The following is a 23,440-nucleotide window of genomic DNA, read 5'->3' on the forward strand; positions in this document are numbered from 1 at the left end:
TTTTGACCCATTGTAATTCTTGTTCCTCTATACTTGTGCATCTATAAGGTCAAAGCTTCCTCAAAGATTGAGGCTTTCATTTGGCTAACTGTGCTTAATAAAATCAATGCTGATAATCTGTTGCAAATTGGGAGACCTTGTTATTTGAGTTCTGAATCGGCATCTCATTTGTTCTTACACTGATTTTGCTTGAAACATTTGTAATAAATTATTTGGCGTGTTGGAAGAAGCTTGGATTTGTCCAGCATTGGTGGAAGGAATGCTGGCTATTTCTTTTGAGGATTTTGGAAGATGGAAGGATAGGGCTGTGGGGATTATGGGTGGGGCGTCGTGCACGGATTTTTCAGGGAAAACCGGATTGGCGACTGGTTTGGGAAATGATCAAATATTTGGCCTCTTTATGGTGTGTTGGCTTTGAATATTTTAAGGGAGCTATATTTTCGGAAATCCAGTGAGATTGGAGGAATTTTTTGCTTTGACATTTCATAGCGTTTATTTATTTGTTTGTTTGTTTTGTAGTTCCTTTTTTCCTTGATTTTTCAAGAATTTTGATGGGAGATGTCTTATTCTCCACTTTGTAAGTTCTTCTCTTATTAATGATATCCATTCTTTTTCTATAAAAAAAAAAAAAAAAGTAAACGTTGTAACTAAAATACATCAATGATGCATATATGGTGTATGAGGTGCAATAAGTGTGATGCGAATACCATATTAAATATGTCCAATTAATATGAATGAAATTTATAAATCAGTTAAAAGAAAATTCCGCTAATTTAGACAGAAAATGTTGTAGCTAATGTCATTTTGAATCTGAAATTTCAATGTTCAACATTTTTTTTCCATATTTTAAATTTTCAACAAATTTTGTTGAAAATTTGAAGTTTTGATAAATATTTGATGAGAAGGGGAGCCTAGGCACAAAAATAAAGTTTTCACTGTGACTTGGAGATCACAGGTTTGAGGCATGGAAACAGCCTCTTGCAAAAATGCAAGGAAAGTCTGCGTACTATGGACCCATCTTGGTCTGCCCCTTCCCCAGACCCTGCATATGCAGGAGCTTTGTGCACTGGGCTGCCAATTTTTTTTAAATATTTGATGAATTGTGGATATTTCAATGAAGATCAAGGGTGATGGAAAGTGGAAATTTCAACAATTTCATGGAATTATGGAAATTTAAAACTATGATTAGAAGCTAAGATCATGATGTTATGTCCAGTGCAGCTTCCAGATTGGCATTATGGTTTACATGATTATGCTCACTTAACTGTTACTACAATTTACTGGTGCATGTATAGATCTAGAGCAGCAAGCAAATTTGAGTTGATTAGAAGCTTTAGGTGCTGCATTGAAGTTGTTTGCCTTGCTGTAACTTGTGGTTTGTGATAAATGCAAAAGTCATGTGCTATATATTTTTATGCTATGATTCCATTTATATATATTGTGCCAGAAAAGGAAGTCCTTACTGCTGTATCCTTTGCAGGGAATTGGATCTGTTGGCTCGGCATCATACATGTTTTAATCTTATTTCATGTTCTACAACCCTTGGATCTCTTTCAAGATTGGTATGTTGTTGGTCTGTACTCTACTTATTGTAATAGCTAGTTCCAGGCTTATCAGTAAATCGATTTCCTTGATTCAGCAAGATCTTTGTTCTTGCAGGTCCAATCACTTCCAAGGATGATCATTATGGATGAAATAGGCAGACAGGTTAGTTGTGGGGATAAAGGCTTGTTCATTGGTCATCAGTACAATTTTTTCCAGCTATAAGAATTATGGCACCTGGTTCTTGAGTTTAAAGAGGATTATTGGGTTCATGATATATGAACTCATGACAAATGAACTGATTGTCTGTGAAAAGAATGAAATATTTGTCTTCTTTGAGCAGGGATGGAGAATTTATGTACTTGAAATGAAAACAGCAAAGGAATTTTGAGTAAAAATATTGGTAGGTGTTGGGATAGCATACTAATGTTCATTAAGTCTAATGGATGTTCAATGATCTTCTACTGCTAACCCATTGTGCTCAGTAAGTCTTGCCATGTTAGCCTCAACAATGGAATCAGGGCCCACAATCTAATCCTTCTTTGAATTGCCAAATTGTTGCGTGGTATTGCAGGCAATAGGGGTGAAGAGACTAGCTCTAGGTGGTCAAAGGTTTGGAGCTTGTAGGAACACACGCGCACACACATGCATGCATAAACTCAGAGACACACCGATACTCCCCTGATCCTCAGGGTTTGAGTTATTGTGTTCAATGACTTTTTTTTAAAGATATGCAATGCTAAAAGAACAATGAATCCTGCTGTTGGCTTATTCCTCAGGAGTTTGCACCCGTTGCAAGATTATCAAAAGTGATTCACTCTTTGCCGTCGAGAAGAGGCCTTGCCAGGTAGTATTGTTGAGAGAAAAGTAGAGGGAGATGAAGGAAGGAGAACAGCGAGGAGAGAGGAATGGGTTGCGTCAGAATGAAATTAAGCATCATTCTAGATGCTGATCGAACCAGAGGCAATCTGAGACATTTCAGATGTTCAACCAAACACAATTGGTGTCTTATTTGAAAATTATTCAGTGAACCAGTTTCATTTAGAACTCATTCAGCACAAAAACACCCCTAAGCCTATATTCACTTTTGATCTTGTGCCATAGGGGATTTACTTCCAAAGGAAACTTGCACAACCATTTACCAATTAGGGAGATGTTTTTTGGGCCACATTGCCAAGCCCAATCCCCCTTCGAATTTGAGTTTTCTAATAACCTCTCAGCTAATCAGATGGTCTCTCTTACCTCTCAACTAATCAGATGGTCTCTCTCTTACAACATAACACCATTTATGTTGTAGTTTATCTTAACGCTTAATTCATTTTCATTTGACTTCTCATGACTTTCACCATCCCTTCCGGCCACCCCCAACTTTTTCTTGGTTTGTGTGCGTACATAAATATTGTATCTTAACTAGGCGTCAACCATGTTTAGGCAAAGCTCAAATTAATTAGCAAGCCAAGCATGTGATAACTTTCAATCCAGCATTGGATGTCATTTTTGTAGCCTTGCATTGCCCCTATAGAGGAGTCACATACTACAAAACACAGTAACAGCTAGGATCTAGTGCAATCTCATGTGCATGTACTTAGAAGCAAGGATTAGAAAATTTTCACACAAGTGGATCAATTCGTTTTTTGGTTATATTGTGTTTTTTGTTTTTGTTTTTGTTTTTGTTTTTCCATGGAGCACAAGAGCTCAAAGTCATCACATTATACTTATTGTTTTGTATTTTATCTAATAGAAAAGAAATTCATTAATAGAAATGAGTGAAAATTACAGAGGAAGGATAAGATATCCTCCTAAATGCATACAAAAGCAAAAAAAAATGAAAATAAAAATAAATAAATAAACAAATACACAAAAAAGACCAAAAATAATTACATTAGAGCCCCTTTCCGATCTGCTGAGGACTTGACAACAAAATTCCCTGAAAGAAACTCACAAAATGAGCCCCAAAAGAAGCCAGGATAATAACTCTGTACCAAAAAAGTTGCAAGGCATTTGCTCTGCCATTGGAAATCCTTCCATTCCTTTTAAATCCATATGGTCCATAAAGGGCAAAAACCGTACATCTCTATAAAACCATTCCCCTGTTACTCCTCCCAAACCCTCTGCAAAGAAAGCATCAACAGCCCGAGGCAACACCAAAGTCTCCTCAAAAAATGAGAAAAAATATAAAGCCCAAAGCTGCCTTGCCACCCAAAGATGGATGGACAAGCAGTCACTGGCCTCAGTTGCCTCAAAACAGATACACGAATATCTGGACTGATAGCCTTATCAGGCCCCTTCGCTTGCAGCAAATCATCAGTATTAAGCCTATTGAGAGCCAAAATCCACATAAATTCCCTGGTCTCGAGTGGAACTTTAGCCTTCCAAATAAAATGGCTCGAGGGAAAATAAGAAGGGTTTGGTATTTTCAATAACTGTACCATCAAATTTCTTCAACCTCTCCATTGTGGTTTGTGTGCGTACATAAAATCCTTAACTGCAGTCATCAGATGATTCAGGATTCCCCATTGTTGCATTTGCAATGCTTGTGCTTTTTTTTTTAAAATGATATTTGACCTTCTCAACATGTGTTCATAAATTGTTTTTAAAACACTTGTCCAAGCTTCAGATATGTCTAGTATCATGTTCTGGATGCCTTTCTGAAAATGGTTTTCATTTCAGTATATTTTGAAATTTTGGACGTAATAATATTAAATATTTGTAAAATTATTTTTCAACAATCAAAGCCCTTGTGGTGTTCCCCTTAGGAAATAAATTCTCTTTGTTATAAAGTGATAGTGAATAAATTTTGGTTCACAAGAAATGGTGGGATGCTAATATTTGCATTACAGTTACCTAAGAAAGCTTTTGGAAATTCAGTTTGTAGACTTCATCCTCATTCTTTCCATTTGTTGAGTACAAGCAGGAGATGGTCTTTGGGCTTGATTTTATGATGATTTATGGCTAGAGGAGCATCATTTTTCTGTTGCTTTTCTTTTCCCTTTTTGTCATATCACTCTTCATAATGCATCAATTTCTTCTTCCTTGGAGTTCGTAGGGGAATTGTTTTCTGAGATTTTCATTTTAAAGAAACCTTAATGATAGGGAGTTGGTTGGTCTCAGTCTGTTACATAATTTGTTTCAGCTATTTTTGGCCTTCCTCCAGAAGGGATTATAGAGTCTCAATTTGTATTTTCTGGAGAGTTTTACCGTAAAACTTTTTACTACCTTGATTCTTTCTTTTGTTTTCTTTCCCTCTTGTTAATCGTATTTGGAGAGCTGAGGTTATCTCCAATGTCTAGGCCTCCTTTATAGATTTATTGCAAGGTACTTTTATTTACATTTAATGACCTACAAATAGAGGGCCATCTCTGGATGGTCCAAAACTAAACTAAGTAGTCATTTCTTGTTTGTTTGGGTGTCAAAGACTCTAAATGCCCTGTGTCTGTCTCCTACTGGGTAACAGATGCATTTGCTGCTCAATAATTTCCAGAGCACTCTCTTGACACTCTAACCCCTATCCTTTGCTCTTCCCCTAAATACCATTCCACTCATCCCCTATATGTGATGCAATGCTATGAACAATGGACAATTGCGGTGCCTCAATCCAGTAGCCTTAGCCTTGGATCTGGGTTTTCATTATACTCTCACCAGTTCTCAGATGCACTATTGTGACGCCATGAGGGATAGGTTCAATTGAAGGTGATTTGGTTGGATTAGTGTTTTTCCTCTTTGCCATTATTCAATACTCGCATCAAAGTCTTCTTTGTCTGTCGCAGTTATCAAATTCCCATAAGGTTGCTGTTTTACAGCTAATTTGGGTGTGATTATGAACTGTGCTTCTCCAGATGATGGATGCACTATTGTGCACACGAGTAAATTGGGCTGCAGGTTGTCCATATGGAATCTGATAGCAGGAAGATAATACATGGATACATGGATCATATGATGATGAAGTTTCAGCATTGAAGTCTCTCAACAACTGAAGTAGATAAATGAATAGTCGAAAGATATTGTGATATCCCATTTCATGAATAAATTCTAATAACTATTGGAGGCAACTTTGAATGAGATAATGAAATTTAAAGGGTAGAAGAATAGAGGTAGAGGAAAGAGCACTGTTCGCAACCGGTAATCTGTAATTAGGACAAATTTTAAAAAATATATATATTTTCTTGTATTTTTTCCATGTATTTTGGCCCATCAAGCTGCCAAATTAGATCACATTGTTTAAGGGTTAAATGATAGGACTATACAGATTCAGATGTTTAAACAGATCAATTACCAAATAACTTGAATTGTTCAGTTTTTGGTTGTTCAAACTTGTTCAGAATCTGGTTCAGTAATTCAGAACTGGAATCAGTGTTTATCTTAACACTTAATTTCACCAAAAGACACCTAATGCAGTCTGCTGTAGACTAGGAGACTTCACAAGGATTTATTCCCTGGTGCATATGATGTATTGAAAGTCATATTCTCATATCTTCTTGCTTTGTCCATGCTAATGGAATGAGCTGTTTAGCTTCTTTGGTGACTATTGGGTGTGTCCAAGTTCCTTGGAGGCCTTTTTGGTTGGGTTATTTCAGAGTCTTTGTTGTGCATACAGATGCTAGCAGGTTGTTGCTGTATAAAATCCATGTAGTATTCTGGAGCATTTAGAGAGGAATGCTGATATTTTTAGTGGTTCTTCTTTTTCTTGTAGGTCAGAGTCCCACCATGATCTAAAATAGATTAAACATACATATATTCAATTAAAAGGATAAGCTAGAGTTTCTAGGCCAATGTTATATCATTTCCTTATTCTATTAGAGTCTAGTAAGTTCAAGTTGGGCCAGCTCATTTTATATTTGAAAATATGTGGCTTGTTCGTAAGTCTTTTCAATCTCTTGTTGGGAATGTTTGGAGTGAGAATGTTGAGAAGGGTTGGGTTTTGGGTTTATGAAAAAATTAAAGCTCCTAAAAGAAGAGTTGAAAATATGGAATATGGAAGTTTTTGGGGATTTTAGGGTGAAGAAAGACAATATTTTAGGTGAGATTAATTCGTTGGATAGAAAGAAAAAATAAATAGGGGCATCTTCTAGATGTGATAAAGTGAAGGGATTAAAGCTGATTAATGATTTATAGGAGGTGATTTTTAGGGAATTGAGGAGTTGGAGGCAAAAGACAAAGTTGAAGTGGGTTAGGGAAGGTGAATGCAACCCTATTTTTATTAGTTGGGCTACTGATAGGAGAATTATAATTATGGAATTTGAATTGAAGGGACAATAGGTCACTACTGATTCTTCTTTGGTTACTGATGGGATTACATATTTTTATGCTAATTTCTTTGCTGAGGAGGATGTTAGTTGGCCTATGTATGAGGGGCTGGATTGGAATCCTATTTGTAGTTATTAGATGAAGTGGTTGGAGCGGCCTTTGGGGGAAAGTGAGGTAAAGGTGAATGTAAGGCGGGGAGGGATAAGGTTCTAGGGTCAAATGGGTTTGGTATGCCTTTTTTCCAAGATTGTTGGGATATTGTTAGGAGAGGATTCAATGAATATCTTCAGTGAATTATTTTTTAGTGGGATTTTGGGTAAAAGCATAAACTCGATTTTGTCACTTTGGTGCTTAAGAAGAGTAGTGCAATAAAGTTAGAGATGGTGGAAAAAAGAAGAGAGGAGAAGAGAAGAGGAGAAAAAGAGGAGAAACTATGCGGCAATTTCCTGGAGTCTACATACTACTCTAAGTCTACCCTTTTATATATTATTAATAATATTAAACTCTTTTGAGGGCTAAATAACCCCATTAACACAACTTAATTACTAAAATAACACATTCTCTTTTTCTTTATAACACACCCCGTCAAGCTGGAGGTGTGTATATCACCTAATCGTAGCATATAACAAACATTAGACAAGGCAGACTTAAATAAAGGCTTTGTAGAAACATTGCCTCACTAAGCCACAGATTTCATAAAGGGAGTCCTCACTACTTTCTTTCAATACAACATCCCTAAGATGACAAGTCAAAGTCCTCTGTGATTTTTCCTCTCTTGAACACTGGATTGCTAGTAATATAAATGGCAGCTTGATTATAACAAAACATATTTATTGGCTGTTACCAAGAATCCTATATCTGGCATAAAAGACTTCAGCCACATAAGCTCGCTCATAGTATAAGTCATAGCTTGATATTCTGCTTCAACACTAGATCTTGCTACAATAGTTCGTCTCTTGCTATGCCAGGTAACAAGATTACGTCCACAAATGTATAGACCTTCAATCATCAACAGACAGCCCAATCTGCATCAGAGCATCCCATGATCTCACAATTTCTATTACATCTATATATCAAATCTTTGCCTAGAGAGCCTTTGAGATCAACTAGGTTAGCTTGAGTTAATTTGTATGTTTCTAGATCTTCAGAATTTTCCTCTTTAGTTGGGAGTGGTATTTTTGATTGGCCTCTGATTTATTTAGGTGTGCTACTTGGTGTTAATCCTATATTGGTTGGGTTTTGGGATCTTGTAGTGGAGAAAGTGCGTAAGGTGTCTAAAAGGGAGGGAGGTTTGGGGCTTGGTAAGGTGGTGTCTAAGAACATTGGTAAGTTGATTTTTTATGGGGGTTCTTTGCTTTGCTCATCTTTTTCCCCATTCTTAGATTGTCCTCTTTGCACAATGAATCTATTTCTTCATTCTTTATTTCTGAAGGGGTTGGTTTATATTGGGATTTCCATTTTTGTAGGGCTTTAAATGATAGGGAGGTTTTGGAGCTTTCCTCTTTGTTAAGTTTGTTGGACAGTAGGCTCTTTTCTGGAAGTAGAGGCTATCTTTCCTAGATTCTTGATTCTACTGGGGAATATTCTTTTAAATATTCTTTTGACTATTTAACCATAAAAGACTCGTTTTTCCCACTCATGGATCCATTTGGAAGGCTAAAGCCCCCTCTAAGATGAAGGCTTTTATTTTCTTGGTCGTTCTTAAAAGAGTTAGCACTACCAATCTGTTGCAGAGTAGGATGCCTTTCAAGGATTTATCTCCGGATGAATGTTCACTTTTTTTTTTTTTCAAAATTCAGAATCTGCTGCTAACTATTCCTTCATTGCTCCTTTCTTGGAGGGTGTGGAATAATCTTTGGGGAGAGTTGGGTGTGTCTGAAGTTGGTGGAGGATTTGTTGGCTATCTATTTTTCAAGTTCTGGAAGGGTTAAAGATGGTTCGACATGGTGGAGAGGTGCACTTTTTGCAGTTCTGTGGAGATTTGGTTGGAACAGAATGCCTGTATTTTTACGGGGGAGAGGATATCTTTGATTAAGCTTTGGAAGGATTCAGCATTTGGCCTCCTTGTGGCTCTTTGCAGCTGGATGTTTCAAAGGGTTTTTGTTTTCTGATTTACAGTGTGATTGGCTGGCCATTGCTGTTTTGATTTATTTTGTTTAACCCTTTCTGTACTTCTTAATAAAATCTTCTTTTTCAATTGAAAAAGATTCATGTATATAAGTTAAATAATAGAAGAATTCAAGAGAAATATTAGAAAGACGGACTTTATGTTTATGGTAAAAAATAAAAAATGTAAGATGTTCGCAACAAAATGTCGTGTGTGTGCTTTCTTCAAACAAAATAAGAGGGACTATCAATAAAAAATAGTAAAAAATTTTGACTTGATGTTGCTTTAAGGGAAAAAACTGAACTTCTTTATGTTTAATAGAAAATCATAATTAATGCATATCGACGTAGGACAAGAAGCAAGACACTTGGAAGATTCTTGTTGGAGAATATTAGAAAGAATTGGGTCAAGGGATTGTCGGGTTTAGTTAGTAGTTAATTGTGTGTTCAGTTTAATTAGTATAGGATTATGTGTATTTGGGGGCTTGTTTGTAATATTTGTGCATGTGAGGGGCATGTCTGCAATGCAATGTAGTTTTAGGAGTGTATGTGTAATTTCTTGTGTTAGAGGCTTTCTTATAAATAGTGTGAAATCCATGTTCTAGGAGGTTGATGAATTTGAATTTGAAGTGAACCCTTTCCCCCGTGTATCTCCTCTCTCCTCTGTTCCCACTTCCTACTTCCCCTTTCCTCCCTCTTATCTCCATTGGCTGCAGATCATTGATGCTTCCCCTGCATCATTTGGTATCAAAGCCCAAATTTGATTTCCATTCTTCCATTTTCAGTCACCCATTTTCTTTCCAATCCTTCTTGTTCTTTGTACTTTTCTTTTTCTTTTCTCCTTCTGTCTGCTCTGTTCTGTCTGGCAACCTCTGTATAATTCTACTTTGCTGGTTCTGTCTCTCTCCTGTAACTGTAATTGTCCTTGTCTTCTTCTATTCTCAGTGCTGTCCTGCAGCATCTTCTTTTCTTCATTTCTTCCTTTTTGTCTTCTCCTCTCTCTTATGTTCTGCAATCTGAAATTGTTATTTTATCATTCGTTCTCTCCATTTATCAATCTCTTTCTCTGTTAATCACATAACAACACCATGTATGAAAATCACCTTCAACCATCCTCGCTGCCCTGAAATTGCAGTTGAAAAAAAAAAGAAAAAAGAGTTCTTAACTTATCTGAAATTCCAGTCATGTTTCATTTTTTATAAACATCCCTTCCCTTGAAGATATTCTTTACACCCCCCATGGCATCAAAGACAGAAACCCCTGAAAGAACCCTAGCCCCTAAAATTTCATCGCCTTCAGGCCACTAGTGAAGTGTCATGCACTTGGTTTTAAATCGCGGTAGCAGGTAGCGTAACATAACGGTAATGGGTGTAACGGGAAGCAAGAGTAGCGGATGTTACATAACGGGAAGCGGGTGTAACAGCCGTGAATATTTTTGAAGCATGTACAACCTTGTGCATATTAGCGTACTTGCATGTTTTAAGCTTTTAGCCCTTCTTAGAGAAAGAGTTTTAGTGTGTTTTGGATCCTTTAGTTCGTGTAACTATGTTATTTGGTAAGGGCAACAAGTTTACATTTGTTTTAAACCACCATTGATAGAAAAATTACGTGTGCGCGCGTATTTATACTTCTCATTGTTTTTATCCGTGATAAATTTTTATGTGTGCTAAATTAATTAATAAAACAAAATACATTTTACCCTCCATTAATCTATTAGACACATAAGACATACGAATAATACAAATATAAAATAGCTAGAAAAGAATGAAGGTTGAAGTTGAAAAATATAGAATATAAATATCACATTACTAATATTATCAAAATAAAATATTTTTCTAACAAGTTAGTATTTTCAAATTGTTAATTAATGCATCTATTGTTAGTATTTAAAGAAATATTAAATTTTGTATCATTGTCATCCTCGTAATCTTTTTCCCCTCTTGCCACTAGGTATATTGAGAATGATATATGAAAGAAAGGGAAAAAGTGAGAAAAAGTGAGAAAAAAAAAGTAAAAAATAAAATAATTTTTTGGTGTAACAGTCCTGCAGTGGTTACATAACGGCCGTAGCGGCCTTTACGTAACGGCTGCTATGGCTGTGATTTTTGTTACCACCGATTTCGTGGTGTGTAACAATATCGGTAACCCAAAAAACCATTACGTAATGGTCGCGGCCTTTATTTAAAACCATGGTCATGTGCCAGCCAATGACCCCTCAAAATCCCTAACTTCTCTTTTCTCATCGCACCGCCAACATTGTCATACTCCCATTCCTTGATCTCCCTTTGCCCCAGATAACATTGCTGGAAAAAGTTGCTGCCAGTGATGCATGTGAGATAAGTTTCCGGAGTACCTTGCAACTGCCAGTTTTGTGAGAATTGCCTTCTGCCATGATATTTTTGTTTTCTTCCATGATAATTTTATCTGCAACTTGATATTTTGCTAGTAAGTTGTGTTAATTTGCTATGAAAAGCAAGAAATTGTCGCTTTCATCATCAAAAATCAGGTTTTGTTGCTAAGAGTTTTGTAAGTGAATTTGTTTCATTTCAGTGTGACACAGATTTAAGGTGAATTGAAGATAGTTCTTGAAACTTGGGAGTCGAGTTTATGGTTTTGCATGGTTTTGCATAAGTAGATTGAGATTGTGGGCAATTGTGTTAAGGGCTATTGGTGTTATATAGTTGCAGTATATATATAAATAAATCCAGCAATATGGTGACAGCTTATAGGAAAAATGAATGGTGTCATACTCTTGAGTATAGTATCAAGCCATTCCATACCTGAAGTATGCGAAAGAAAAGTCTGCAAATTCATTATTGATGAAAGATGTCCTATGAATGTGATTTCTAGAAATGGAGTCACTCGAATGCAACTTCATCCAAAACCTCACGCAGGGCCTTATGAGATACCTTGAGTTGATAACTCTACTTTGTGAAAGATGTTCTGTTTCTATCAAGATGGATGACTATTTTGGTTGTGTTTGGTATGATATCATAGCCATGAAAATCAGCTATGTACTTCTTGGTTTCCTTGGTTAGATGATTTTGGGTGTGACTCGAGGATTTGAGAACACGTGTGTCTCCCACTATAATGGGAAGAAAATCATTTTGAAACCTGCTCTACTAACCAACCAAGACAGAGAATCTGAGATAATTGATCATGTTAGTGTTACTCAACTTGAAGACACTGCAAGGAACGCAATGAATGTGTTTTGTAGACATCCAAAGACTTTCAAATATTCCTATTGTAGAGTTTGTCATCCCCAATGTGTTTATTGATGCCAATTCTCAATTCATGTATGCAAGGTCTTAAATTTCGATTTCGACTCAAATTTCAAAGCTCCAAAAGTATGGAAATTTCGATTTCGATTTGAAACAATAATGGAAATCAGTAGTAAAACATGGAATTCTTTTATGAAGCTTTAGAAATGATTAATAGACATAATAATGTAAGTTTTAGGACTAATATATTACAAGTAAATACATCTATAATGTGTATAAGGTGGAGAAGTTGTAATATAATATGCGCGTCAAACATATTTGTAAGATAATGTACATTAAACATACTTAGTTAATCAGTCAATACAAATGAAATTCATAAATCATTTAAATAAATATTACTTATTATACAAATAATGATAATTTAGAAATGAATGGTTAAATAAAATGTTGTTGTAAGTTTATGTTTTTCATATAATTTCAAAAGCACTTGTAATAATAATTTGTTTTGATAAAAATAAATTAAATAAATTAAAAGAGAAATGTCAATTCACTAAATCCTTCGTTTGAATTTCGAGGAAATTTCATTGCATAGTTCAAATTTCAAGATTTCGATAAATTTCGGATAATTTGTTGAAATTTCGACCGAAATTATGCAAGATGGAAATCGACTGCCATTTCGATTTTGAGGGTGACAGAAATCAGAAATTTTGACGGAAATTTCAACAATTTCGTGGAAATTTAAGACCATGCATGTATGGTGCTGTCAATGGAACATAGTTTCTTGTCTCACCCAAGCGCTGGCTTTCAAAGTTTCCAAGTTTGCTTCTTATTTCTAAGTCTTCCAACATTTTGAAATTTGATGCCAAATTTTTTTTTAATTGGAGGAGACTTGATGTAGGACAAGAAGCAAGACGTTGTGAAGATCCTTGTTGGAGAATAATTAAAAATTGGGTCAGGGGATTGTTGGGTTTAGTTAGTATGGTCTGTATTGTAATATTGTTGTAGGGGTATCTGTAATTTCATGTATTAGAGACTTTCTTATAATGGTGTGTGAAAGCCATGTTATAGGAGGTCGATGAATTTGAATTTGAAGTGAATGTTTCCCCTTGTATCTTCTCCCTCCTCTCGTCCCTCTTTTTCCGCTTTCATCCCTTCTTTCTCTCATGGCTGCAGATTGTTGATGCTGCCCACATATATTTTTTGTGGCAACTAAAACCAGAAGTAGTAAATTAAAAAAAATAAAAAAATAAAAAACTATGAACAATATTAAAACTATTAAATAACTAAGCATTGAAGCTTGAGAAGGCAACCTAGCCCACCCACCCTAGCAGATTAGTTTTCTTCTCAATGGCAAAAGGTAGCCTGCAAAACCCTATACCCTAGTTTTATTCTCCAAATATACAATGTTTTTTTTTCTCCAAATATACTCTGGTTTTATCCTCTATGGCAGAACTCACAACTGCAGAATGAGAAGGCCAACATGCTCTTTCTTCTATCCTGCACTTAGGTAGCAAATGCAATTACGCCCAAAAAAAAAAAAGTTCAAAACAAAACAAAACAAAACGAAAATTTAAAAGGCTTTAGTTGGTTTTTTTTATAGCAGTCAGATTTGATTTGATCTGGGATGTGACCCAATAAAAGAAAATCACAACTGTGCAATTCATATTGCTTCTATGATTAACTGGGTAAATTGTACAACTCACTGCATTCTGCGATTCAGCCATGAGATTTGAATTAATTGTGCCTTCATCTAAATTATCAAGAATTGTACAATTCTAATAACTATGCCTTTTCTTTCTCTCTTTTTCCCTCGGAGGATATCTTACCCTCTTCTCTATATCTTTCTCTTCTCTAAATAAATTTTCTTTTCTTTGATAAATACGTACGAATTATTTTTCTGTTCTGAGTGTATTGTGTGATGGATTTGTATTTAGTTTTATTTGTTTTTAAGACATGTTGTCTCTAATGATTTTGATGCTATGCATTTCTTTGGAAGCTTGTATTTATAAATTTATTACATTTTTGACTCATTTAATAGCATTTTGATTCTTTCCACCATCTGGCTGAGCAGGTGAAGTTCTCTCTTTTGGCTGCAAAATTGGCTCAATCTAATGCCTCCCTTGGAATTTATGATGCTTCAGCTGGTTGGTTTCTATTTCTGCCAACTAACTTTTAATTGGCCATCTCTAATAAAAAATGCTAAAATATGGTGTCATTGTCAGTATCTTCAAGGCTAGCTAGATCTCTGGCAGAGGATGCCTTCTCCCACCCGTCAGTCATGTCTGTCAGCTACTACTCCTTTGAGCATTGCTTTGCTGTGTACTCGGTATGTCAAATAAAAAGAGACATTTTTAATCATTGATTAACATAAACAAACTTGAGCCACAGCATAATGTGCTTAAATGATGATTCTTTTTCACATCTTTTTGGACAGCCATTCTTTCTGCCCGTTTTGTTGCATGTCCTCCTTGCCACTGTAAGGGAATGGAGAAGATACAAGAAAGAGAGGACAAAGTATTTCAGGTGGAAGACCAAGAAGAAGGCGGCATAATAATCATACCCATAAAGCTGAAATGCAATTAGGCAAAGAGATGTCAGGATCTCCAAGAGGCAATGAAGCCATTGTGATGACCGAGCTTGCCTGGGATCTTTTTGAGTAATATATTTGTTCAATGGTTTGTTTAGAAACCATGAACTGGCATATGCTGCAGCCTTTGTGATTCTAAGGAGTTGCCTTTTGTTTTTTCCCCGGGAGGAGATGCAATTTGAACTCTTGAATCGGGCCATTGGAAGGACTACCATTACCACTGAGCTAAACTTAAAATCAAGCAGAGATACTGCAAGTTAAGCTTCTTATGAGTTTATCTATTTCTAGCTTTTAGATGAGTCCAGTACTCACGAAGCTAAGGAAACTCAGTTGTAAAAGCATTTCTATGTACCCTCTTTTCTTTGAAGCAGGATGTGAGACATAAAGCTTGAGAACTTGATTTTGTTGTATTGCTCTTTCCCATTAAGCTAATGAAGGTAAATTCCTGCTATAATTAAAATTTTGTTTGTACCTTCATTATTCCATGTTTTAGGGAAACTACAGCTCGTTGAAATAGTGACTACCGTGGAAAGTCATAATAAACCTGTCAACAAGATATTTTGCACGCTTTGAAGTTCATAAAAGCCTCTTGTTCTGGAAAATAGGAGTTTTCATTTTCATTTTTCAAAGAATTGTTAAAATATCACTAATTTGCAATTTTTCAAAAATTGAAAACATGTGACATTTTTACTATCTTTTCAGTCTCACATCTCACGGAGAAATCAAATTTATCTGGTTGCTTGAATGATGTGAAGTGCTCTTGCAGGTCCAGATTGAAGCATGCCTTTTCATCATGAATCAAATCACATTTTTAAACCTAAAAAGGTGTTGGCTTCTATTGTGCTCAGCCCAAAGCAGAGGTTATTTCACGTCTTCTGCCTGCTGGAGCGCGAATTATTAAACGAGGGCATTTTGTCCCATAAAAAATGGGGTCAATGATTCACTAGCATATTCGTTTTACACGTACAAGTCGATAGAGAATCCGATGAAAATTCAAATAGGGTAGATTAATCAAGCAATAAAATCCAATTCCATGTCAAACCAATTCATTTCCATTTTTTTTTTTTTTTTTGTAATATCATGTTTAATTTGTGAATGGAATGGAAGTAGGAATGAAATTAAATAAAAAATTGAATAGAAGGCAAGACAAAATTAAGTTATAAATTTGATTATATATTCCATTCCTTAAGTAGTGCTAGTTAGATATTTAGACTGATTCCAACTATGACAGTCACCAAGACAAGCTGGTCTAAATATGTAACTTCAATAACAGTTATATGAGACATAAAAGAATTCTGAGTTGACTTACCCTCCACTATGTCACAAAAAAAGCGCCCATTCGCACCTAGGCCCTGATGACAAACCTAGTTGCTTCCCTACTAAATGATCTGCACTGTGACTCATTCCATGTTTTAAGTTAGTGGCGAACCCAACTTGGAAGGTCACAATTCAATAATTTATGGTTCATCTTTCAGCATAAGTCGGGTATCAAATGTGGACGCTGGTAGCAACTGCTCACATGTCAAACCTCAACTGCTGACATAAGATCAAATGCTGCAATACAGCATAAAGTGCTCTCAAATGACTAAGGAGAACTTGAATCTTGATATTGATCTTAGTATTTAAAAAATCATTAAATTAAAATGTAAAGCATTTGTCCCAATCCATCAGTCTTCCAATAGTTTGGTCCTAACAAATAAGCTAGTTTAAGCAACTTTCTGCAGTACATCTAAACAGGCTGCAGTTGAGGTACCCACCCACCAATTGAAACAGACTTGAAACTGATCAACAGGTAATGCAAACAGGCAGTAGAATCTAATCAGAGCAACTGAAATGTCAGGCCCTAGAATCCAACGCCAGACGGATTTTCTTTCTCGGACCCTGAGACCAAATCAAGCAACTTCTTATCAGGATTGGTGACAACAAAATATAACTTATTAAGGTTCGAGAAAAGCATAAACAAGATGGACCAAAAAATATCCTAAGTCCAGAATATTTCAATATGTGGTATCATACAGATTTGTTCCAAATTCTAAAGGAAAAGGATGATTGTTCAATGAAGCCACATGTAACTTGTACTCTCATTGGCAACCATCATCACCACACATAATAACAATAATAATAATCACAGTAGCAAAGGCAAAGAAGACATAAGAGAGCGCGCAACAATAAACTGAATTGAGATTGAAAAAGACCTTATGGACTCAAAATATGAGATTTGACCTCAAAAAGACTATTTTGGGGCCTCATGGACTCGAAATAAAGCACAATTCAGTTCAGTCAAAAGTATATAGTTCTGCATCATCAACAATAAAAATCATGATAATCTTAGCATATATTTACTCCCACATTCTCTTGTTATTTAAAAAGGAAAAACAGAAAAAAAAAAAATATATATATATATATATAAATATATAACATTTAATAGCACAGATATTGAATTCAAGAAACCTACTGATTATAAGAGCTTAATCACATGTCCCTAAGCATGTTAAAATAAGGCTTATGGAGACATTGAGTACGTGATCACTAGATATACATTTTTGGCAAGTTAAGATCCAAATTTTTGTGATACAATTAATTACCCCACTCTTAAGTGCTTTATTTCTGGCCCACACAAAGCAGCATTTTTGAGACACCGTTTAATACTTCTGGAAATGGGTTTTCTTTTATGTAGCCAGAAGTTCTAAAGCTTTTTACAACCTGCACCTCTCTCCCCACCCCAAACCCTTCCTCTCCCCAACCCCCACCCCCAATTCACCCCACAAAAACAAAATCTGATAAAATATGAGTCCCACGGGCTTCTTTTTCTGCTTTCTGGTCATTCCCTCTTTCCCAACACCACCCTATCCCAACAAATTCCCCTCTTACAAACCTAGATCAGACAACTTATACACAGTTTGCTCAATCATTAAATTGATATCTCATACTTTTCTCACTGTATATATATAGACACAGAACTTTATAAAAAAAGGAAAGATTAGAAAGAGGCCAAGATGTCCTTCGAAAACAGCATAAATACAGAACATATTGGTGAAGCAAAGCCCTCCAATCTCCCTGCAAGTCTACTGAAAATAGTCTTCAAGCCCACAAAAATAACAACATTGGCAAGAAAAAATTCCAGACCGTATGGAGAACTCTTCCGACTACCAAAAATCATAGCATTCCAGTCCAACCAAATATACCTGATAAGTTCCAACAAAACACATTTCCCAAGAAGCTGCCTGGCTTGTACCTATCGAAAATGACAAACTTCCAAAGAAGGGCACACCCAACAATCTAACCCACGAATATGAAGAACAAGGAACAATAAAGAAATTTGAGCATTAGTCTTATCTTGCAAAGAAAGGACACAACATCTAGTGACAAGGCTTTACTAAGCCTTCTTATTTGCAACAAAACCTCAGTGTTATTTTAACTTTTAATTTGTGCTAAGCAATTGAAGTACTCAAAATGGCAACTGATCCAATGTTATAAAATAGTACATGTTTCCCAGCGCCATTCCAGAGCTGTCTCATGGTCAAGAGTCTTGTAGGGTCTTAAAACCCAGCCCATCAAAATGAGCCTTAAAATTCAGAATAATAATTATTTACAAACCATCAGTTGAAATAAAATGATAAAAAAAAAAATTAAAAATAAGAGCTTGGTAAATTCAGTTATCAAAATTCCATCATTTCATGCACAACTTGCTGTGGGTTGGTACCAAATGCTATTGAAGACTAATGAATAGAACAATTATACGTGTTCGTCCATTTTACACTAGGAAGGAGCTATTTGCAAGTTTTTTCCTTGATAAAAACAAATAACTGTGTATTAAAGGTAGAATAATTAAAAATACATAAAATAAAAAGAAAATAAAAATAAAGTAAGGCAAACAACTTATTCCCCCCCCCCCCCCCCCCCCCCAAAAAAAAAAAATTACAAAGGAAAGCAGCTTAAAACAAAAATACAAATAAAAGAAAAGACACATCTAATAAAGTATTGCTAAGCAATCCTGCTGCATGTCCTCTGAAGAAACGTGACGAAAGAATCCATTAGCGAAGCACCAAAGGGACTCAAGGAAGACCACATGTTCCAAAGCATACTACTGGAAGGGGAAATAGATTTAAAGATTCTAGCAATTCTTCCCAACCAAATTCGCCAAATAATAACCAAAAAAGTACAATGCACAAAACTTTCCTTTTATCAAAACCACCAAACATATTAATACAAGACCGCTCCAAAGAATCAGGCACACCCAATTTTTGCCAAATATCCCGAACTGATTATTCCAAAGACCTCTCAAGAGAAGGGGCGACATAAAAAACAAGTGAGAGCAATATTTCCCTTCCTAAAACACAGGACAACATTGGGAGACAGCCTTGTTTCACTTCTAAGTAAATTATTAGTATTGTTTTCTTAAGGATAGTAATCCAAGAAAAGAGCTCGATCTTTGAAGGAACTTAACTTTCCAGATTAGAGAATAAATGGAAAAAGGGCTAAAATTAGGTTTATGCTATATGCAAGTAAAAGGGCGTCCCCGGGCCACAAGCCCCCCCTCCCACTTCACAAGGGTAAGCGGAGGGTCATCACAGTGTACGCAGTCTTACCCCTACTTTTATGTAGAGAGGCTGTTTCCTTGGACTCGAAAACCCATGACCAATCGGTCACAAAGGAGCAATCTAATCGTTGATCAAAGGCCGCCCTCATGCTATCTGCAAGTATACTATAGAATATTTCCTAATTTGGAAACACATACCCATTTTATTAGCCTTCAATAACATAGCATTCCATGAATTTAGGCAAACAAATTCAAATAATGACTTATGATATTTGATTGTACTGATCACAAAGACTGGACTTGGTAAATGATTTTATAAAATCGATCTTATTGATTTTACATTGTGTTTTGCTTTGTACAGGCATATGGAAGTGGGGCAAACTGCAAATTTTATTTTTCTTAACATCATTTCGTTATGAATTAAGAACATCATACATAGTGCCCCCCCCCCCCCCCCCAAAAAAGCCATTTTGTTTTCAATACTTGAAAGCTGTGACTTCCAACATCAACATGCACGCACCCCCCCCCCCCCTCCCCCAAAAAAAAGCCATTTTGTTTTCAATACTTGAAAGCTGCGACTTCCAACATCAACATGCACGCACATGCATACACAAATGCCTGTATTTTTTATGCATGTATGTCTCCCCACGTTGATTCCGTTCTCCTAGTTCATAACCATGGTGGATCTCCTTTCACAGTTCAACCAACCCGCCACCCAGGAATCCACCAGACTTTTCCTCTTCACCTCATTCTCCCTTCACCCTCTCCTCCTCTTCTTGCCAAAAACCCTATACCTCTTATCCTCTCTTTTTCTTTCTCTTGGATCTGTTATCCCCTCTTGCTCCCTTCCCACAGCCTTCTGCCCTTCTTCGCCAGACATCTCAACCTTCTTCTACAACGATCTGCACGAGCTTCATTGCCGCAGCTTCTTGAGATCTCAGCATTCACCAAAGGTTGAAGTCTCGTCTCTGCTCGTCTGCCTCGTTAACTCTCCACTAGCAGCTGACTACCCACAGCAAGATGTCAAGCAACGCATAGCACATATTGGTGGTTGAAAGGAAGTCCTTCAACCAGGTCCTTGAAGGGAGGAACTCAAATTTCCTCAGAATCACAGAATATCGCAAGGCAAAAATAATCTCTATTTTCTTGGAGTTGGAGTTCAGGTGGCTCCTCAAAGCTTGGGCGCATTTCTGGGCATCAAAAAGGATCAAACCCAAGGCAACATCATGGTTTCATCGAACAAGGAACAAGAATAGAACCTAAATATTGCAACTGAAATAAATTTGGAAACTACCTTGCCCTAATGGAGACTAATAGTAGTGGCTGGAGAACCCTTGCATTTCCATAGGGATAAGACTTTAGGAGATGGATGAGGAACTCGTCCTCACAATCGAGCTAGGTCACTGACTGTTTCCTCCCACTGGGTGGCTGCCCAAGGCCGCTACAAATGGTAACACGATTCCGGTCATTGGGCAATTTGAGAAGAAGATGGCAGCCTTCCCATCAAAATTGACTCCAACCTGCGCCAACCATCTTCTTTGTGTCCCTTCCCTCATTGTGGAAAGCATTTGGGTCTTTAATGTTGCACAGTGGTTTGATGTTTGACCCACAGGGAGTAGGGAAAATGAGTGCATTCACACTTCCTCACAAATGTCGCCGTGAACGACTACAATGCTACTAATGTGTTTTTTTCCCAAATTTCTTGGACCAGGTAAAGGCAGGCCCAAATCTTTTGACTCATTTGAGGATTTCGGAGTGGGCCTTAACTTGGGTATGGAACCATAAAGGCATGAATTAAGGGATTTTTTTCGGCCTAGCATCCTCACTAGACAACTTGAAGCCCCAGCCCAACTCATCTTCCCCCTTCAAGCTCCATGATGGTCCATCTGAAGTTGTGAATAAGAGGGTCCAGTTCAGGAAGAGGAGATTGTTTTGGAGTAGGAATCCCCTAGAATCGCTAGTTGACACTGCAGGACTCGCCTTTGTTCTAGCCCCAACACTTGCAACAAATCTCTACGCGTCAATCCCAGCTTAGAGGATTTGATTGATAGACCCAATTCCGGAACTTTGAATGGCCTGGATCCAGACAGCACCCACTTTAAGAGTCATGTATCTATTTGGGTTCTCTGGAAGTTGAAAACGGTAAGCAAAGCCATAGGTATGTCCTTCGAATAGGGGTGGCAAAATAGGTCAAAACCCGACAGGTGACCCGTGACCCACCCGTTTAAAACAGGTTTGGGTTTTATACAAGTCGACCCGTTTATAAACAGGTCAACCCGGGTTCATGTTGGGTCACCCGCCACTTAAAGCTAACCCTATAGCTACCCTTCTCCCTTTCCCTCTCCCTCAGTCAACACCGCAGCACGTTCCTTGCAAAGTCGCAAACCGCAAACCCACAACATTCCCTTTCCCTCGCACTCGCCCGCCGCAACACTCCCTTTCCCTCGCAGCTCGCAGCACTCGCGCTCGCTCAGTCCCTCTTGCCTCTATGGCCAACGCCTCACCCTCACAAGTCACAACCTCACCACATAATCCTCACCCTGCCCTCTCCCTCAGATCTCAGTCAGCACTTGATAGGCGGTAGTCTTCAACCATGACTAGTGAACCAATTGCCAGGCTCCAGAGTCCAGAAGAGGGAAGCCCAGTGAATCTGCGAATGAGGAAGCTCCGTTTATTGGGGCTGATTTGTTATTTTTATTTTTCAAATTTGTGAAACTGCAAAAAAGGGGTTCAACGATTTGGGAGTTACATGGAGAGGGGGAGAGAGAGAGAGAGAGAGGGGGGGGGGGCTCAACCGAAAGCGACAGAGATCAGAGATTTATTTTGTAATTTTTTGGGCTTTAAAATTTTAAAATAAATAAATTATATTTTTTAAAAGGGTAATCCGTGACCCGCCCATTTATTAAATAGGCGGGTCAGGATTTAAATGGTTGTGACCCGTTTACAACCCACCCGGACCCAGCTCGTGAACTCGTTTTGCCACCCCTACCTTTGAAGGGTTTGAGACAGCCTTACAATTGTTTGAGGATATTGAAAGGAAGAGAGTAAGGGGGGCACCAACAGGGAACTAAAATGTTTGGAACGCTTAGTAAACACCGAAAAATTGGGAGGATGCTAAAAAATGTCAAGAGGCATGCAATAGCCAAAGCCCCTCTGTTAAATCATGTTAAGGAAAGTCATTTCTTGCAATGTGAGGGGACTCAATGATAGGTCTAAAAGGAGCGTAACCAAGACCTTCCTTAAGAATTGGAGGGGCAATGTTGTGTGCTTACAGGAAACAAAAGTGGAGAGGGTGGAGCAGCACTTGGTCAGAGACCTTTGGGGCCAAGACACATGCGGATGGATATCCCTTGGAGCCGAACAACGGGGGTATTCTTGTCTTGTGGTAGCTCGGTGATTGAGCCATAATATTGCAATTATTTTGCACAATAATTCACATTAATCACAATTTTGCTCACTTGTAATTGATAAAATTAGACTGAAGAGAAAAAAGCGTGTTTAAATCCGGTTCTTAAGAGATCACTATGTTTTCCCTTTATTAACTGTGTTCTTAAGGTTTGAACTGGTTATAAAATGTTTGGCACTTGTGTAAGCTCGAAACACAATTTAATGCTTAAATTGTCAGTATATTTTATTTCCCAAAACACAGTTTACTATTTTATTTTTCTCTTCAGGTTAAAATGGCAGCAGAAACTTATTCCAAGCCCAAATAGTAGGGGCTCTTGCAGCATTTCAGGAACTTGAGGGGCTCTTTCAGCATTTCAGGAACTTGAGAGGCCTTTGCGCATTTCAAGAAATTGGAGATGCTCTTCCCCTACGCATGTGCTAATCTGTTGGGGAAATTCACAGTTGGAGGAGGAGGAATTTGAGGGCATGCATGTGCAATCTGTTGGATGGAGATTCGGCTGGGAGAAGGGAAGAAAAGGGAGAACACAACAGCAATTTCAATTGGACTGGGCTGTTCGTAGACTCCTTGAGCCGAGCTCTAGCACCCACTTCTTCTTCTTCCTTTATTCTTCCAATTTAGCTTTCAATTTCTGGCTTGGATTTCAGATTTCAGCTGCAGCAGAGCACCTCATGGCCAACACAGCAGCTGTTTCCCCTTGCTGTTCGCAGCAGCTCATGGCCAACACAGCAGCTGTTTCCCCTTGATGTTTGCAACAGCTCACGGCCACACAGCAGAAATTCCTCACAGCCACA

The 23,440-nt window shown here is 37.4% G+C and overlaps 2 protein-coding genes across 3 annotated transcripts in view; one reads left to right on the plus strand and one right to left on the minus strand.

The window, feature by feature from the left end:
* Nucleotides 1–15,160, plus strand: part of LOC131155610 (uncharacterized) — a 42,851-nt gene extending 27,691 nt beyond the window's left edge. For both annotated transcript variants that reach the window (XM_058108857.1, XM_058108858.1), the window contains 5 exons: nucleotides 1,481–1,562; nucleotides 1,660–1,707; nucleotides 14,185–14,257; nucleotides 14,336–14,439; nucleotides 14,548–15,160. In XM_058108857.1, the coding sequence (XP_057964840.1) occupies nucleotides 1,481–1,562; nucleotides 1,660–1,707; nucleotides 14,185–14,257; nucleotides 14,336–14,439; nucleotides 14,548–14,664 (424 nt within the window). In that variant the 3' untranslated portion in view covers nucleotides 14,665–15,160. The remainder of the gene's footprint in view (nucleotides 1–1,480; nucleotides 1,563–1,659; nucleotides 1,708–14,184; nucleotides 14,258–14,335; nucleotides 14,440–14,547) is intronic.
* A 1,126-nt stretch (nucleotides 15,161–16,286) lies between these two features.
* Nucleotides 16,287–23,440, minus strand: part of LOC131155226 (uncharacterized) — a 45,875-nt gene continuing 38,721 nt past the window's right edge. The window contains exon 7 of the mRNA XM_058108214.1: nucleotides 16,287–16,581. Coding sequence (XP_057964197.1) covers nucleotides 16,537–16,581 — 45 coding nt within the window. The 3' untranslated portion in view covers nucleotides 16,287–16,536. The remainder of the gene's footprint in view (nucleotides 16,582–23,440) is intronic.

This window comes from Malania oleifera, chromosome 5, assembly GCF_029873635.1.
Source record: "Malania oleifera isolate guangnan ecotype guangnan chromosome 5, ASM2987363v1, whole genome shotgun sequence".
NCBI lineage: Eukaryota > Viridiplantae > Streptophyta > Magnoliopsida > Santalales > Ximeniaceae > Malania > Malania oleifera.